This window comes from Bombus pascuorum, chromosome 8, assembly GCF_905332965.1.
Source record: "Bombus pascuorum chromosome 8, iyBomPasc1.1, whole genome shotgun sequence".
Taxonomy (NCBI): Eukaryota; Metazoa; Arthropoda; class Insecta; order Hymenoptera; family Apidae; genus Bombus; species Bombus pascuorum.
Window position 1 is genome coordinate 974,374 of NC_083495.1, and position 18,365 is coordinate 992,738.

General features: G+C 33.7%; 2 protein-coding genes across 3 annotated transcripts; both read right to left on the bottom strand.

Annotated features, from left to right (window-relative positions):
* Positions 1-4,865: 4,865 nt before the first annotated feature.
* Positions 4,866-5,620, bottom strand: LOC132909928 (small ribosomal subunit protein eS28-like). The gene is made up of 2 exons (XM_060965158.1): positions 5,207-5,620; positions 4,866-5,068 (listed from the first exon to the last, which is right to left on the bottom strand). Exon 1 carries the CDS (start codon positions 5,455-5,457, stop codon positions 5,260-5,262), a length of 198 nt encoding a protein of 65 aa, XP_060821141.1. The 5' UTR covers positions 5,458-5,620; the 3' UTR covers positions 4,866-5,068; positions 5,207-5,259.
* A 306-nt stretch (positions 5,621-5,926) lies between these two features.
* LOC132909927 (ATP-binding cassette sub-family G member 4) lies at positions 5,927-17,277 on the bottom strand. Of its 2 annotated transcripts, none has more exons than XM_060965155.1 (12): positions 16,767-17,277; positions 14,393-14,562; positions 12,476-12,699; positions 11,914-12,031; positions 11,633-11,822; positions 11,327-11,534; positions 11,047-11,223; positions 10,609-10,970; positions 10,363-10,531; positions 10,192-10,292; positions 9,949-10,104; positions 5,927-9,851 (listed from the first exon to the last, which is right to left on the bottom strand). In XM_060965155.1, the coding sequence occupies exons 1-12, from the start codon at positions 16,767-16,769 to the stop codon at positions 9,507-9,509; spliced, it is 2,223 nt and encodes a 740-aa protein (XP_060821138.1). In that variant the 5' UTR covers positions 16,770-17,277; the 3' UTR covers positions 5,927-9,506. The 2 variants fall into 2 exon arrangements, with proteins under 2 accessions (XP_060821138.1, XP_060821139.1); XM_060965156.1 differs by lacking the exon at positions 16,767-17,277 and adding an exon at positions 13,265-13,352 and having other exon boundaries at positions 14,393-14,508.
* Positions 17,278-18,365: the final 1,088 nt, after the last annotated feature.

Below are 18,365 nucleotides of genomic sequence, written 5' to 3' on the forward strand. Positions count from 1 at the left end.
CCCCGCATTTTTTTAAAACGAATAGATTGAAGCTAATCATTGAAAAAACAATGCTTTGGAATCTGAAGTTTCACGTCACGTTCCATTAGCGTCATCCTATCATGTAATGTATTGAATTTAAAAACGGAAAAAACATGTAGTTCGTTATGAAAGTAACAAGATTCATTGATCGTATACCCTCGTCAGAAACGAGGTTTACAAAATTATATCAGATTACTTACAAAACAATGTAAAACGATGCCTCTTTTGATTATAGAATTTAATCAAAAATAATATTAATTACTTTGTCGAATACATGCTCATATGCTGATATCTGTATACAAACGTCATTTGACTGGATTAATATTTTCTTTAACTAGCATACAGATGAATTGTGCACAATACGTAGGTGATTAACATTGTTGTTTTACTTATGTTATTAAATTACTAATGTTATTAATATTAGTGATTTAATTAAACAATTGAGAATCTTTCCTAAAATTATCATATATTAAAATAACGTATTTTACGCTTTTAGTATCAACGTCTATTTTATTGATGGCACGAAACAAATTTTGTAATAGCGTTCTTAATAATAAACATTCGATCTTTTTTACATCTTTTATATATATAAAGAAGTTATAAAGAAGTTATATTGTAAAGTTATATTGACGACGAACAAAATTTTATCATTCTCTATGCATGTGTGTAGAAGGAACTGGTTGGGTACGTGCACATAGTCATTCCATATTCCGTGACTCGATAAGTGATACAATAATGCATAAATATAAATTCAAAGTCATAAATATGATGCATTTGATACACTTATAACCATACATTTGATATGCAGCATGTGATAAATGTTGCTAATATGACTATACTCGGAAGAAACTGGTGACACACTTAAAGCAAACAAGTGAGGAGATTCTAAAAAAAAATATAAAAATAGTTACTAGAATCTGTTAATGGCATGTTATACAATTTTTTTCCTAACAAATATCATTTCAATAAATATTACGATATAAATAATTTACCTCAAAATAAGTTTAAAACGCGTAAGTTGCTACTTTTCGTATCTTTTAAATTAGTCTTAAAAAACTGACTGCTTTTTACTGCCTTCTTGGACAAACTTATACAATAATAAAAATTGTGCACGTGTTGAAATTCATTGCCAAAATACATGTAGTGTACTAGGAAAATATATATTCCATTGTATGTATGTACTGTGGACAATATTATCGCACGATGTTCTATGAATCTAACCGGAATAAAGGCTGCTTACACAACCAGAAGATCAATGTCCAAGCGTTTATTTGCGTTGAGTAGCTACGATAAGGATGTAAATAATTATGTATCACATTCGAAAGCATTTGATATTGATTTATTCTGTTTCCGTGAAATAATATATTGTGAATAAAAACACATTCCTTACTTTAATAAGTGTAATAAACGGTTTAAAAATAATGCTTCGATGCCAATTATATATTAAAGCATGAACATGTACATTTATGTACATATTTGAAAGGAGATATGTACACATATACATATTAAGAACTTTTCAAGTTATATTAAAGAATACGCGAAAGAAATAAGAGATATATACTAGTACATTGTGATGTTTGGAACATTATTTTATTGTCAATGATATATTATCACGTCAGAAGTTTGAGACCTCGAAGAATAGAAAAAAGTTGTCGGAACGTCTTAAAATTTTAATCACGAACACGTCTTGAGATGTAGTGACGTGACAATGACGAAAACATTGCGATTTACACACTTACCAACTGGATATCCTTTCATTTCGTATATGTATGTATATATATATATGCATACCAACGTATCAATCTTATATTTTTCAAAAATTTGCATATTACTGCACAGGAATATTAAAATTTGAGTTTGAATATTTTACCAAATCATCATCGCTACTAAGGTGAAAAATAAACGTTACCTAAAACTAACTTGTGATAAATAGAAGTGTCTAAAAAGCTATTATCATAAGGTCATACGTATACATTATCAGATTTGTGAAAACGATTTAAGCGTAGCGGAAAAATGATGAATAAATTTAATCAAATCCTATTAATGGGGAATTTCCATTCCGTATTTCGCTCAATTGTCCCTGACTGAATTGACTAGAACAACGCTCAGAAGCATATAAATTATTTCAAGCCTTCCAAGAAGGCTTAATAAAACATGATTAAGTGTTTTAATTCAAATAAGACGAAGAAAGAATTAAATATTTACTTAGTAGTTACAATATCACACATTACATGCATTATTTTTCAATCGTAAAAACTCGAGGTTATGTTTAACAAAGTACGTATTCACTTTTTTTCTGCTTGTCTATATATCTAATTTTCCATACATGTATGTATCCCTATATATAAAAAATCCTTGTCGATACTTACCAATGTATGTAGATTTCACACAAGTTGTTAAGGTTACAGGAAATAGGAAAACATAAAAAAGATATATATATCTTTACATATATATATATATACATATATATAACAATTTTACGTTACCAGTACACAGTACGACTTTCCATAAATCACCTCATTCGATAGTTGACTAACTGATCCACGTTTTGTCTGTATGGTCGTCTGATCAACAAATTCCATCCTAAAATTCGATCAGCGGATTGGTCAACGATAAGATTATGGAATTCCAAACTTCGATACTTATTTTTCCCCTTCCTGAATCTCCGTTACATTCACCATAGGTACTTATCATCCCATTTGTCTATTTTACTTATAACATTCATTCGACCTTTAATATGAAAGTCATTAATATCGCCAAACTATCACAATTTTTTTTTGCTGAACGCGAATTCAATCGGTCAGTCGAAGTATGTAAATTATTTATATAAATTATAATAATTATGCGTGAATATTACTTATACATACTTACATGAAAAATTTGGATATAATAATGTAATTATTTGAGGATAAAAAGTATACACAAAATTATATATTACAAATGTTTATTCTTAGTAACTTTTATTTTATGTAGTTAGACCACTAAAAAATGTAAAAACGTTGCAGCCATTAGCAAATTTGGTTTACTTATATAGTAATACAAATTTCCCAAGTCACACCACGAGGAGGTTGCTGCAAATAGTGACTCACCCTAACTCCAACGAGCCCATCCACCCTTCCTTTGCAGAAAAACTCTACAACCTGCGGTAAAAATCATCGCAGTCTATTAACCGTTTATTCCAATTGGAACGAACGGTTTACAAAAAAAATGGACCTACCCGAAAAAGAGGTAGAGGCGCTAACCAACCTCTAAACTCTTTTAAAGCTATCTCTTAACTAAGACTTATACTAAACCCTATCTAGAATCTAAAAATTTAGCTAATCCCTAATGTCCCTAGCTAATAAACTAGATAGGTAGGAGATAGATATGTACAATCGCGTAATTTATATGTTATTTAATGGCATACTTCTTAATAAAAGAAGAGCCAACGATAACGGTAGAACGATGCGAAACTAAGAAATCTCCATACCATGGGAGATGTGCTAGTTTAATTACGTTGCACACCACGCCCGATTCGTCGTCTCGAGGATATAGGAAAAGGTAGAATCGTAAATGAAATAGAAACAATAATTGTGTTGCTATTCCATTCACACGCAAATTTTGTAGACGAGACAAAGCTAGGAAACTGCGTTTCTCTGCGTTGCAGAGATATTAATGTTTCTTTTGCTTCTGCTCATTTACAACAAGCAAAGATCCCTAATGGGTTACCGATTTTACACGTGTGATCCCTCCAGCCCAATTACTAAGAATCGTATTAAAAATAAAGAGGCTTTTGAGGAACAGCAGACTATATATCTGCCGAATCACCGCGTAAAACGGGTCATGTAATGGTGGTGCACAACACGGTAATCTTCGAATTCCAGAGAATTCGATTATTACCAAGTGCAGCACAAATTGTATCTTTGTGATCGTAACGCTTCAGAAATAACCGCCAAAAGCCCTGTTAGATTTGACTGCGTCAAAGCAACAAGAAAAATGGCGGCGATTTCCGTTTTGCCTTACTTTCAAAAAGTATACAATTTTCACCTTACAGACGTGTAAATAGAAGGAAGTGAAATGTGAAAAGGGGACTTACGATCGTTCGGGAGTCACAATGAAACCAAACTGCACCACACAAAAGAAGCAAAACACGCGGTGGACGCGAAAAATTAACACTAACATATAGAACGACGCGATTATACGGAGTCTAGCTTGAACACGATACTATAAATTGAAACAAAATAAAAAAAAAGTGAAAAGAATAATGAAAAAACGAACTATTATGATTAAAAAGAAATAAAATCATTCCTTGAAAGGCAAGAATTATTGAACAAGAGCAAAAACGACCTTTTACCCCGATAGTTCAAGCTAAACTGAAATGAAGAAGTCCAACGGTTGCTTAGGTGGATTGATAGTGCTGCCACCGGAAGTCGATATTTCTACGTTTACTACAGCTTATATATAAAAATATATAAAAATAAGTACAAAATCATAGAAATAAAATGTTACAATATATTTTAATTTTATTTGTTATATGAATACGTTTATAATCTTCACCAAAATGAAATAACGAAATAATTATTTCTACTTCTAGAGTAAAACTTTTTTTGTATTGGCTGATGGACGCGACATCTATAAATAATCTATGTAAACACCGACGAGAAAGTTCTTTGGTAGAAAAAAAACGAAAAAAAAAAAAAGAATGGAAGTACGAGTAGTTTCTGATTTCGTTCTTAGAAATATGTATTTACAATGTTTCCAGATATATAATTTGTTTTTCTTTTTTCTTACATTTTTGTTCAGGTTAAAATAAAATTACAACAGGTTGAGGATAAAAATGTAAGTTACATTAGATGTTGTTTCGCAGGATATAATAATAAACACAGTTCATTTCTTAAATTTTAATATGTTTTAATTACGCTGGAACAATGATAGTACTTACATGCTGTTTCCATCAATGGTATGCGTGAATATAGCTTTTTTGTTAAAGATATATGTATACATATAAGAAAATAGGAATTCGATTGTAGTTTTAAAACAAATATCAATAAGCTTCTGTTCATAATACCTAGGAAATGAGTATTCAGTTAACGATTTACTTTTGCAGTATTGGCTTTAATAATTTAAAAAAAATTACTGAACGTTGCTTGAAACCCCTCTTAGATGTAAATTTGTATTAGGTAGACGAGGGGACGGATATGAATACCTGGGGAGATCCAGTATATCTTTTGTTCAGTTTTTGACGAGAAAGTGTATACATTAACGTAGCCGTCTAGCTTCTCTTTCGGATTCTAAGAGTGTTAGAATGTCTCCTTCACGTACAGGACCCTTTACATTTCTGATTAACTGTCGATTTTGTTCGTTCAAAAATTCAACTTTGACTTGAGTACATTGTCCTTGGGATCCTGTTCTGCCGAGGACTTTCACTACCCTTGCACGAACTATAGGTTTCTCCATGATTTTAAATTTTCAAACTTTTTGAAACTCTGATGCGTTATTGTACAGTGGACTGTGACTTTCGCAACGAATTCTATAAACTGCACTTACCAACTTAATTACACAATTTCTAATAGAATTTGAGAATATATATATTCAATAATATTCGAAGTACTTATTATGTGGTAAAAAACATAGAATATTTGTAGAAAAGAATTAACGTTACAATTTTGACATGCTCTAGTGAAATAATTAATTTTCATATTTTACAGCATTCTAATCTTAAATTGTAAGAAATGAAAAACTTAAAGACGCTTTACTTTGGCAGCATTGCTAAAAGCAAGCTTAAAATAATTCTATTCCTCCATTAGATTGGTCGCTTATGCACCACGTGCTTCTGATGAATTCATTCGGCTACAATTTCGAATTCTATATTTCAAACCGTTATCGATATCCAGTACAATTACATTTTTGAATAAAGGTAACATCGTTGTGTTTTTACACATTATACAGATGTTTTTATTCATTTGTGCTTTAGTATAAACGTGTCATTCTTTGCTCAGAACACGAAATATTATATTGGAAATTTTATTTCGCAAGGATTTGTAATATCCTCCTTCCCGCGTGTACATATCGTTTCTCTTTTTTATACACATATTTTTATTTGTTTTTGATGTCGCACACACAAACGCACAGCCTTACACACGTATACTTTCTTGTTTATATAAAATTACAATACTTGAAAAAAGTGTCATGAATTGTATGCGATACATGGTCGGGCAATATACATACATTGTACATTGTACGTGTGGAATATGTGTCCTAAAAGCGAGAACGTCTTAATTAATTTTTTTATGCTGCGTATCTACATTATGTATATGCAAACGTGATATTATGCTATTCAAGTTCTTTAACAGCAGTTTGAGAGTTCTGCTCGCAAGATGGTCACGTGCAATTAAAAATTTGCTTGTTCGTTATTACAGTCTCAATTCTCGCGAGCCTTGAACACAATACGCGCGGATTCGTGTAAACCTAACATTTTGTTCGTGTAAACCACTAAACCTAACATTTTACCATCTTTACATCTGTTAATAACTCATTCAATCGCGAATGCAATTACGCAGCATTATACATAGAAAAAATAATCAATAACTTGTATCATAAGAAACAATGAACCGATAATAAGAATGAATGGTAAACGAATATGAATTTTATCCAGTTTCAATTCATCGTACCGATATTATGTACGTTTAAACCTTGGTTCTACATAATATGTTGATATATATTTTTATGAGCAAAACTACTAACAATATAGAGCTGACTATAGTATGGTAGAATTAAATAGTTTATTTTGGTTTTTGAATATTTTACTTTTGTTATGTTATAAATGCGAACCAAGGTCTAAACAGATATTCCACCCTTTATTTCCAAAACATGATAACAGTATACGTGATAACATAACTGTTATCTTATTGTATCTATTCAATTTCGATGTCCTATTACTTCATGTTTATTAATCCTTACATTTATACCATTTTATATGTACATCTCATAGAGCTTGTCTTTAAACACCAAACAATGTTTGTCGATACTGAATCACAGACATTCCATATTATTACTAGAACGCATTTGGAATGAAATATAAATGATCATATGATATCCAAATTTATGGTAATGTCGATTTTAAACCTTGACAATTTGATTACGGTATAATGTTCATTATTAATTGTTTTACCATGGTAAAATTGAAATAATAACAAAATATTCGCATATAGATACATACTATGTATACTGCAGTGTGTCGTTGTCTCTTGATTATATGTTTGGTTAATTTGCTTATTTACATATAACAGTAAGTAGAAATATAAATGATAATTATACAGCAAATCTAAGAATAAGGAAATATTTGGACTACTCCTGTCTCTATCCTTACTCCATGATTCACAAATTGTTTTGCCGCATACTGTATCAGCTGTATGCAAAGTCACCGGTTTATCATTCAACAAACAGTCTGATAATTTATGATCGAATTAATTCTTAAATTCCAATAAAAAGAAATGGATTGATATTTTGATTGATATTACATCGAAAACAACTTGACTAAGAGTAAAGAAGAATAACTTGCTGGAAAGATTTTAAACATATAGAATGCCTGTAATAAGTACTGTCATAATTATGTTGCAATTACATTAAAGGTAATAAATATACATTGGAATACAATTAATATAATTCGCCTCTACTATAAAGTTAAAATACGATAATAAGTTTGCTTTAAACCAAAAGTACTAACAGTAAGTCAGATTTATATTTGATATTGAAATATAAAAATATTCATATGATAATACTTTAGTCTACATATATTATTTCTGCCCAGAATTGAGAAACTCATCAAATATCTATAAGAGAGTAAGATTACTCTGACCCCAACCGCGTGATTACATATTATCATCATGACATGACTACATACATATTACGAAACGCCATGACGTGAGATCTAATTTAAGTAAGTCAAAGAAAAAGTCTATAAATTTTTTGTTTTTTCCTTCCGCTTTTTCTTTTTCAGTCCTTGAGTAAATGAACCCGTAGCGATAAGAACAATGCATAGGCCGTGAAAAAAATTCTTGTAAAAGTTCCAAAAACCGAAATAATCCTGTTAAAGTCATACTCACATTCCTAATTTGTTTTTTTTTCATTTTTAATTTTAATTTTTTCTTTTCTTTCTTTTTTTTAATAATATACTCCCTTCACCTCGTTAATTAAACGACTATATCGTAATAAATATAACAATGTTCAGCATTCCAGACTTAGAAGCAAACGCACAGGCAGCTAGTGATTGGTCAGGTGTGAGCTTTTTACAGTATATGTTTTATCATTTTTTCTTTATCGCTTAAACGTTATAATTATTGAATTATCTATAAATGGAATGACAATATGGATAAGGATTGCTCGCGATCTCGTAAGAAATCATTTAGTACAAATATGTGTTTATAGGTATCTCGCCGATATACCTAAGTATCGGACATACATATGTAAATTAATTTTTGGTACTTCAATGTTTTCGGCTAAAACTTCTTTTTGTCCGTTAGATTTAAACGATTAGTGGTCGTTTATCATCAATGGTATATCTTCGAGGTACCTCCCGCATAGACTAATCGTAAGTGAATGTAGTGACGTAAATATCTATAAGAACAATAAAGAATCCGTTCTAATTTTCGTGATTTGTAAATTCTATTGCTTATCTATCAAAAAAAGTCTATGCTGTCGCGTGGTGCACACGCGCTCGTTGGAGGGACCATGAGTCTTGAATGGGCCTAAGGCTCCTGGCGAGTTTGTAATAATTGGCTATAAATGTTTGCACTTCGATTGAGAATGTATAATACCAACAGTGGTCTCTTTTCGGTCTATTATCGATGATTTACAATTTCAATGTAATTCTGGCGCACTCTATTGTGTTAAAAATGCCTAAACTATGTTCTTTTATGCGTACCATTCGTTTGTGTCTACTATTGTTAGTCGTCTCACTTGATCGTATGAAACAACATACATATCTCCTTGAGTTTGCGTGAAATATGAATGTTTTCTTCAACATTTACAATTTGTATTTACATGGCAGAAATTACATTAATTGTAATTGATATTGGAAATGCGTTATTGAGAATCAAGGCTTTCTTTTAAACTTCGGTTCTTTCGAAAAAAATTCGAGGCAATGAAACACTGTACACCCTTTATAATAGAACGTTTTAAAGGCGATTTTCTCATTTGCAACATGAGCGTGTAAATGAGATGATGAATTCCGGTAAGTAGAAAGTAGAAAATCTTAGTAGTTGACGACAAGTGAAAAAGAAAATATTTCATCGCGCCATTTTCAGGCATGTACCTATGTTATGTTATTTTGATACATAAATGTCCGGGTATTTCTATTTTCAAAGAAAGAATCGAAATTTAGAATCATAACCGCGAATCTAAGAAGACTTGTCAGCTCTCACGTTCGGGCTAGATTGAGGTAAAACGAATATTCCTAACACGATGACAACCAAGTGATCATCGATTATATTCGGCCACTGTGTGTTTTAACGAAGAGATCGTAACTTCAGTCTCAGTACAAAGTAGGCGATCACTCTCAAGGTAAGCAAAAAACCTGCCAACGCAACGGCGTCTAGCCAGAAGACAGCGTTTTGCATCGACATTTCTTCCAGGAACTTCGTCGGGCTCTTGAAGTGGCAGTAAGCGTCAGAACACTTGAGCTTAGCACGATTATAACCATATACAGAAATCATGGCACCTTCAAAGCTGTACCTGACGTAACTCACGTAAGAAAGAAACTTGAGATATTTTGGAATGGCATCAAAATTGACGAAGAAACCGGAGAACAGAATGATGGGCACTGACGATACAGGGCCAATAAATACTCCGCTCTGCAAGAAGGATAAAATTTGTCGTTTCATTAAGGCCCAAGAGATGACACTAAATAACGCAAAAGCAAATTTTATAGATTAGAATATAAAACAGTACCTCTACACTCATCGCTGCACCTATTACTAAACCGATGGATTGCGAAACTAACGCTGTTAATATACATATAGTTAAATACATCATGAATCTATTTGTTTCCAATGGTTGCGACGTCATGAAGTATACGATAATGACGTATGCTATAGAATACACTATCTACAATAAAAATAACAAACACGTTAATTAAAATGAATGTTCATCGAAAACATAAGTGTTGAAATAAAACATCTCATATGTACTTACTTGAAAGGGTACATCGGCTAAAGTTCTCGCAAGATAATAAGCTTTCACAGAATACCAGTAATTTAAATGTTCTCTCACGAATACAGCCATTTCTGTCGGAACTATATCAAAAAACGCTGTTAATACATATAGAAAGACAAGGCTTAAGTATTTATCGTGTAGTTCACTTACACGTAAGAATCGTAGGCATCATAGCAGTGAACATGAGAAACATCACCGTAAAGAAGACGCAACCGGCATTGCTCATTACCTTCGAGGCCTCATTGCCGATGTCGTAATAAATTGCACCAATAAGGAATCCAACGATTATATGGGAAATCAGCCTTACTCTCGTTAATGTCTACGACAAAAATGATAAAATATCGTTAAGCAAACGAAATATTACTATTGAACAAGGCTGTGTGCAAGTATACTAACCATGTCTCTTATTTGTGACAAGAATATTCTTTTAAGAAGGATCCAAAATTGGGTACAACTATTCGTTGGAAAGCCAACTTTTTGTTCTATACTCTCTGCACTGTCCAACAAAGAAGTCGTACAAGAAATTGGCATGTTGATTACTGTCCCGCCATTCGGTTGCTTTGTCACACCGTTTGGTATTAAAGCAGATTCAGATTTTGTTTCTTGCTGCGGCGATTCTTTTGCGATATCATTCGATACAGTTTGCACTGCATTTATCGTAGCTTGATGTTGCTGATAATTAGCACATCTACCGTTATTTACTGCCATGACTAATTTGTGCACACATTCTCCGTGTTCTCCACATGCCACTTCCATGACTAAACGAAATTATTTTTCCTTTTTTTAATGAAATTTGAATGTTATTCGAGTCTTTAACTTAATAATTGCACCTACCGTAATCCGCTGGATTATGATAACTAGGACATTCCAAGCCCATTGACGATAAAAAAGGTACCAGACCACCAACGTTTCCTTGATATATACACTGGCCCTCGGCCAAAAGGTACAAATGATCGAACATTTCAAACAGTCGAGCGCTTGGTTGATGTATCGTACATATAATAGTCCTTCCTAAGATATTGCAGAAATGAAAACATTTATCAAACAGTAGACAGCATTACTAACTATGAAATAGTGATGATTTCAAATTTAAGAAATTCGTTGCTACAATTACCTCCTCTGCTTAACGATTTGAGCAAACTTAAACATTGATAACAAGTCGAACTGTCCAAGCCAGAAGTTGGTTCGTCAAAAAACATCACCGGAGGGTTGTTAACAAGTTCCAATGCAATCGATAGCCTTTTTCTCTGCCCTCCACTAAGACAGTGGGTTTGTGTATTGCTCGCGTCGCTTAGGCCGAGCGTTTCGATGATTTCTTCGATCTGCGTTAAACATTATTTTGTTCAAATTATTATTTTAAGTGATTCGGCTATTGTTTCTGCGTTTCATTTGTTTCCAGAGTTTCGCTTTTTTAACGTACCACCACTCTCTTTTCCCTCGCGCTGATGTCTTTTCCTAATTTTAAATTAGCCGAAACAGTCATTGTCTCATAGACCGTTAAATGAGGTAAAAGACGATCGTCTTGCATTATGTAACAGGACATCTTTCGAAATCTCCTCAGATTCCTGTCCTTTCCGTTTATCAAAACAGAACCACTCAAGTGGGATGTTCTGAAAATATAGAATACCGTGATGTTTTTTTATTTAACTTGTATTTTTTTGTCTCTTAACATCATATAAATTGTTTGGAAACGTAACTCACTTGTAACCTGCCAAAACATTCATCAGTGTACTTTTTCCAGCACCTGAAGGACCCATGATAGCGGTCAGTTCTCCCGATTGGAATTTACCGTTTACGCATTTTAAAATTGTTTTGTACCCTGCAACGTAAAACACCATAAGATTTATCATCTTTTCTTGTTTCTTTATTTTTTCGTATTTTCCTATCTCTCCCTTTTTGTACAATATTTTGACGATTTATTTCGTATCTCGCATTGAGAAAATGGAGTTAAAATCTTGTCAAATTTACTTGTTTGTGAAGATAAAATACAGAAATTTCATTAAAGGACAGATTTCGCGAGTGCATAGATTCTCTAGCTGTGGCCTCTTCATAACCTGGTCCAGCTGCACCTGTAAGGTACATTTGGGCCGAAACAGGAGATGAAAAAGCCTATACATTCCTATTAATTATTTCAGCTAGGTTGCTGTTAAACATATTTTTGAGCAAGGTGTCTACAGAATGCGCTTCTACGCACAAATATTTATACATATAGTTCTTGTTCGTTATGTTTTTTACGTAATGTGTCGTTCTTTCGAAGACCAACCTCTCTTTCTGCCTTCGGATACGCTGTACGCTAGGTTCTTGAACTCAACGTCAACCGGTGGCCTTTTCGGTAAATGCGTCAATGTTACTGCCGGCCTTTTGCCATCTTGTCCTGGACTATGATTTGGTACTTTTCTTGCGAACATACTATTGCTACACATTGCAACTGCGGTACCATTAGACGCACTACCATTGCAATTGCAATGGAGATTATTTTGCGAGCCACTGGAATACAAACAAGAAAGTATTGCAGCATTCAGGAAGGACTCTTTAACCAGTATTTCAAACATTTCGAGCATTTTGGGCACTTCAGATAATTCAGCTCAATTGAAATAGCTCGAGGAATAGATATTTTAATTCAATAAATTAAATAACTGTTGGTTTTCGTTTTCACGAAAGCGATATTTAAGTCAAACTACCAGAAGAAACAATTCTCTCTAGTCCTACTTTAATAATTGTTAGATTTTTAGTTTTCTTCTTTTTTACATTTTTTGTCTCGCTTTAAATATTAGCCCGGTTACGGTAAAGTTAGAACATGGCTAAGTCTTTTATCCTATGCCTGCGAGCGTGACTTGCATTGGTGTAATATGAATTTTAGAAGCTACGCGATGTTAAGCATACGATGTTCATCGCATCTGTCATTTCATACTAGTTTTAAGGTTTCAACAAAAATAAGGATTAATCGATATCGCGATCGTATGTACTGTTACCAAAGGGATAATCAGTTAAATTTTTGTAAACAAATTCGAACGATTTTGTGTACTTATGAATATACATTAAATATAATTACCAAAAATCTGACTTCGTTGATTTTTGCTTATATTTTTATTTTCACATCATTTAATTCGAATGTAATGTGTATTTTTGCGAAGGACCACCTGAAAAAGTCAAACGTACCAATACTTTTCCCATATAATTTAACAATAAGTATCTAACCTTAGTTTAAAAACTTTGCGCAGTTTTACTTTGTGAACGACAAATTATATTGATGCTTTGTGAAAGCCTTAAAGCGATCAATGGGAAGACCTTGAGATCCGTTTTAGTCGTATTTGGGATATATTAGTTCGCGTGTTCGATGTTCACTCGATGACCGCGGTGGTCTTTGTTATACATTCTCAATCTAATATATCCAATAAAATTCTGCTTGGTGTATATGAATAGAACAGAAACCGATAAACTCAAACTAAACTAAAATCTACGATTATCCTTCCACATTATTAGGTACTTATTTAAAAATGGTTATTCGAGCACATAATTAATCACCAAAATTGGATCTAAGAATATCTCAATCTAAAAATGAACAAAAGTTGATTGTACTACATATGTTTGTAAAACTTCAACATCAATTTGTCGTATTGAATCCTTAATGAAAGTGCAGACGATTATGCGTATACAATATACATTGATCTTCTGCTAAGGTCTAGTAAAGTAAATAATTTTTGTGCACAGAAAATATTAAATGAGAAGCACTATTACAATATAAACTGCTTAAAAAGATACCTTTGAAACGTAATATTAAAAAGACGTTCATCGAAAAGAGAGTAACCTTTGCAATCACGCTATCCAATCTTTTTTATAGAAAGATTTGCATACGATGTAGTTTATTACGCAACTATCGACCACATTATCCCTTATTTACATTAGTTATAAAGAATGTATCGATGCGAGACTATCAGAAAGCTTAATCGCCAAAAGACATACTCGGTCTTATATTTTCGTTTTTTAAGAGAAGCCCGTACAAACGACTAACAGAATTTAAAGTAAACCTGCTTTTTCACCTCCTACATATAAACATTTTGTTAGATACATCGAAATCGAAGTCGAATTTGAAGTCCAAATGAAACTTTCTAAGTATTTATGCTTAAAAAATTGTTCAAGTGTTATCTTTTGCGTAATGATTAGCGATTATGTAGCATACCTGAGAACAGCATTGTTCAGACTCTCCAAATGCAGTGAAGGTGGAGGCGATTTAATGGTCACCTGATGACTTCCACCTGGAATGAACTGTACCTGTTCATCTCCACTGTATCTAGATCCTCCTCCACCAGCCAGAGCGAGATTCTTTAAATCTGCCATCATCTGTTGATGCTAGAACCATAAATTTGCCAATTACATCTCATCCCGTTGTAAAAGTTTATAATTTGTTTGAAAATTGTTTCTAGCATCGATCTACTGGTGAATATTGATTAAATTGCTAAATGAAAGAACGAATAGTTTTAAATAACCTGGCAGCAGTTCCTTTTATGTAAAATATCTTGTATTATTTAACATTATTTTATAATAAATGAATAAATTATAAATAAATGATACTTATTGTAAAACGAACGTAAAAAGATATGGCAAGAATTTCTGTGCAACATCCATGAATCACACGCATTTGAAGCAAGAACTTCGGAATGGTCGAAACGAGTTTGAGAACAAAGAACTTTTCCTTCTTGCCTGTAGAGCAACATTTTTTTTCTTTTTAGGACTTATTGTCGCATTACTAGACAATAAATCCTAACATTATCTGTCGCATGGACAGAAATGAATAAATCTTGTTCTAATCGATGAACAAGAAAAGAGATATTAAATTCAGACAAAGAAATATTAAATTCTTCCTTTCAAGTTCATTTTAACTGTAATTTTTTGCCTTCTAAAGGAGAGAACATTCATTCTTCTCTTACGTCCGATAATGACAGAAAGAACGAAATTCGAACACACGTGTTACTTTTGAAAGATATGATAACGCGCCTATAATTATCGGACAATATTACAACTGAATTGAATTTTATTGATTAGCGATGCGATAATCGAGTACTTTCTTGTCATCTAGATCGATAGAATGAATTTACAATTAGATATATATTAGATGCGATAAATGAAATAACACATGCTAAATATTCCGATAGATTTCAAAGCATGTGGTTCAGAACATACAAATATTTGTTTCGATGGATTCAATTTCGATGAGAATGAACGCTTGTTGCTACAGGTAGTCAAATCTTAATCTCTAATCGATCGATCGATCGACATGATCCGTAAATCGATAAATTTTTAATTGAACGTCGCTTACAATTGTTTTTACAAGATACCTACTTACGTATCTATAGATTGAACAAGTAAATGAAACACCTTCGCATTAGAACGAGTTATCGTTGGTAACGATCGATCGAGCCACGATCGTTACAAATACTCGTTTAGATGGTCAAGAATCATATTTTTGTCATTCGGCCAACAAACTCGTAGACGGATTGTGATACTAAATTTTTCTGCATAAATCGGTCGCGATCGTACAGGGTCAATGCCCAATGCATCTCTCGAGCATCGCGTTACTCTCGACAGATCTTTAAACGAGCCTGATAGAAGGGCGGCTATACTTCAATTCCAGCAAATGTCTTGATGAACACATGTGATGCGTAGAATCATTGCGATGAAGCATGCTTGTTACAACATTGATTCAACGCATACAACGATCTGTTTATCACGTACATATTATCAACATACATTTTACACCAAATTTATTTTGTTGAAATTTCGTGAACAATTTTAACTCCACGTGGCCCAGTGAATTTACCTACATAGTTGTTTCTAAGAGGAATAAGATTGAGACGAACAACATCAAGAATTTAACCTTCTACATTGAAAACAGGCCGCAGTGGTCTGCCAAGATAGAAACGAATGTCATCATTACCTTTCTTTGTTAACTCGTCTTTGTTAACTTACTGTGATTGATAATCCATTCTCATCGTCGCATTCTACGATGCGACAACCGATTTACACGCAAATGTGTGTAAAAAGAACGAACTTCCTTTTTTTAATCTTTCTAACAATATGTATAATCCCATTCTATCACTGATATATATTAACTATACGATTATAAACATTGCAAGTGATGCACTAAATATATCGAACATGTGTTTTAGTGGCAGTCTCAAATGGGAGAAATATTAAAAAAGGCTGTGAAATTAAATGGGTCATCAGAGGTAATATGTGAAGAAAATGATCCGAAACCACACAAGCTTTGTGTCATACTTGTAAAGTTATGAATTTTTTAACACTGGAACTGGCCTTGATTTTATTTTGCTACCTTTCATAACTCTGCACTTTCGATTTCGATAAAATAGTGAATGAATAATAAGAAAAAGAAAAAGGAAGAAAACGAGGATATACGAGTTGTGAGACAGGTAGACAAAAGGGGATGGGTTAAACCTTCAAGTAGGATAAGAGGGCCGCGCGTACAGTGTATGAGTTAAAAATTTGTGAAAGTATCTGAACAAGCGTTATGATCATTATAAATAGAGTGAACTCACCATCGGTCGAATTTAAATTTAGGTATCCTAACAGCGTCCGAAATCATACCCCGATGATGACGCTGTGCATTCTCTGCCTCTCCGCCCTTTCTTTGATCGCTGCACTATACACAACGGTCGTGTTTCACAAGAAAATAGTGATCACACGGCAATCACAATGGAACGTGGAGCAGCCCGGTATATACATAGGCTAGCTAGGCCGTAGTGGATCGCTACGATGCGTCTTTGATCCTTGTCTTGGCTTTTCCAATGATCGATGAGAAAATTTTCAAATTGCAAGGCCGCATTCGTTTTCGAAGAAAGAGTAGTATTCGGTAGGATCGCGATTGTCTCCGTTGTACGTACACGCATAAGCGAAAATCGAATCGCGAAACAACTAAACGATCCGCAGTACTGTATCCACTGACAGCAGAGAGAAACGATCGCAACACTGTCCAGAATCAGCTGTCGTACTATGCACCACCGTTCGCCTCTACCAACCAAATGAACTGAGCTGTCCGACTCGAAACCAGGGACGACTACCGTCGTCGGAACCCTCTCCCACTTGCATATTTCTCTTCCATCTCTAGATTTCGAGGTCTTGCGAGGTTCTAACCACGCGATCAGATTTGTAAGTGTTCTGCGCTTTGCGTTATCCTTTCATTACCAATGACTCAGGATATTTTCTTCTATTCGCAATTACCTCTGACAACAGTAAAATGCCATATGGAAACACATTCATTTCCCTCCAGCCTATTTCCACTATTTTCTCTGATAGCTACAATTCTTCGATCTATCGCAACTTCCGCGAAAACCGAAAATACCGCGAATACATAGGACTAACGACGTAGAACCAGATGTAGTACATTTACTTCTTAATTAACCGACTCTGGCTGTGTCATCAAGTTGAAAAATTACACTTTAGTCTCTTCCTTGAGTTCTTTGAGTTTTTTTAGGAGAAGGAAAAACCAATGACTATGGAATATTTTGAATGCTATTTTTCGAAGACGGATATAATGATATACTCGATACTAGGAATAAATGAAACGGTAGAGTATCTGTTTGTAATTTGCGTGCATGATACGCAGCACAGTTTGAAGGCCAAGCATTAACTTTTCTTATCGGAGAGTCATGTTTGTGAATTACTCGAGAAATGATGGACAGAGTTTTGGTGCGCGCGTTTGGAAGTTCTATGACAGTTTCAAAAGTCTGGCCGTATAGGTAGGGCTTGCGAACAAGGTAGCACGTTCCTGTATCTCCTCGCGCATGCACAACAATGTACCATATTGTCATAGGGTTGAAATTTCCATGGACGGTTCTGCAAATTTCGACCATGTCGAAATCTATATTTCGTGGCGTGCAAAAGAGAAAGGGCTACATAGAGAAAGAGAAAGGAGCGAATTATATTAGAAGAATTGAGATAGGGAATAGGTGAACGAGACGCGATGTTTCAAGAAGGAGCAAGAAAGAAACAAGCAACGGAGAAGGGAGAAAGAGTTACCACATGCTGTGGGTCGATACTCTAGCACTAGCTTCGCGCTCGGTACAGGTGTACCCGTAACTCGGTACATCTGTACCGAAGAAACGCAGTTCACTCATCGTCAGTGCAAAGAGAGAGTG

Bases quoted from the DNA above. Each gene is read 5' to 3' on its own strand.
- LOC132909928 (XM_060965158.1), bottom strand. From the start codon at position 5,457: ATGGAGAAACCTATAGTTCGTGCAAGGGTAGTGAAAGTCCTCGGCAGA.
- LOC132909927 (XM_060965155.1), bottom strand. The intron at 12,700-14,392 runs GTATGCTACATA...TTTGTATTCCAG, and splicing joins CTGAACAATGCTGTTCTCAG to TGGCTCGCAAAATAATCTCC. The intron at 10,532-10,608 runs GTTAGTATACTT...TTTTTGTCGTAG, and splicing joins TGTCACAAATAAGAGACATG to ACATTAACGAGAGTAAGGCT.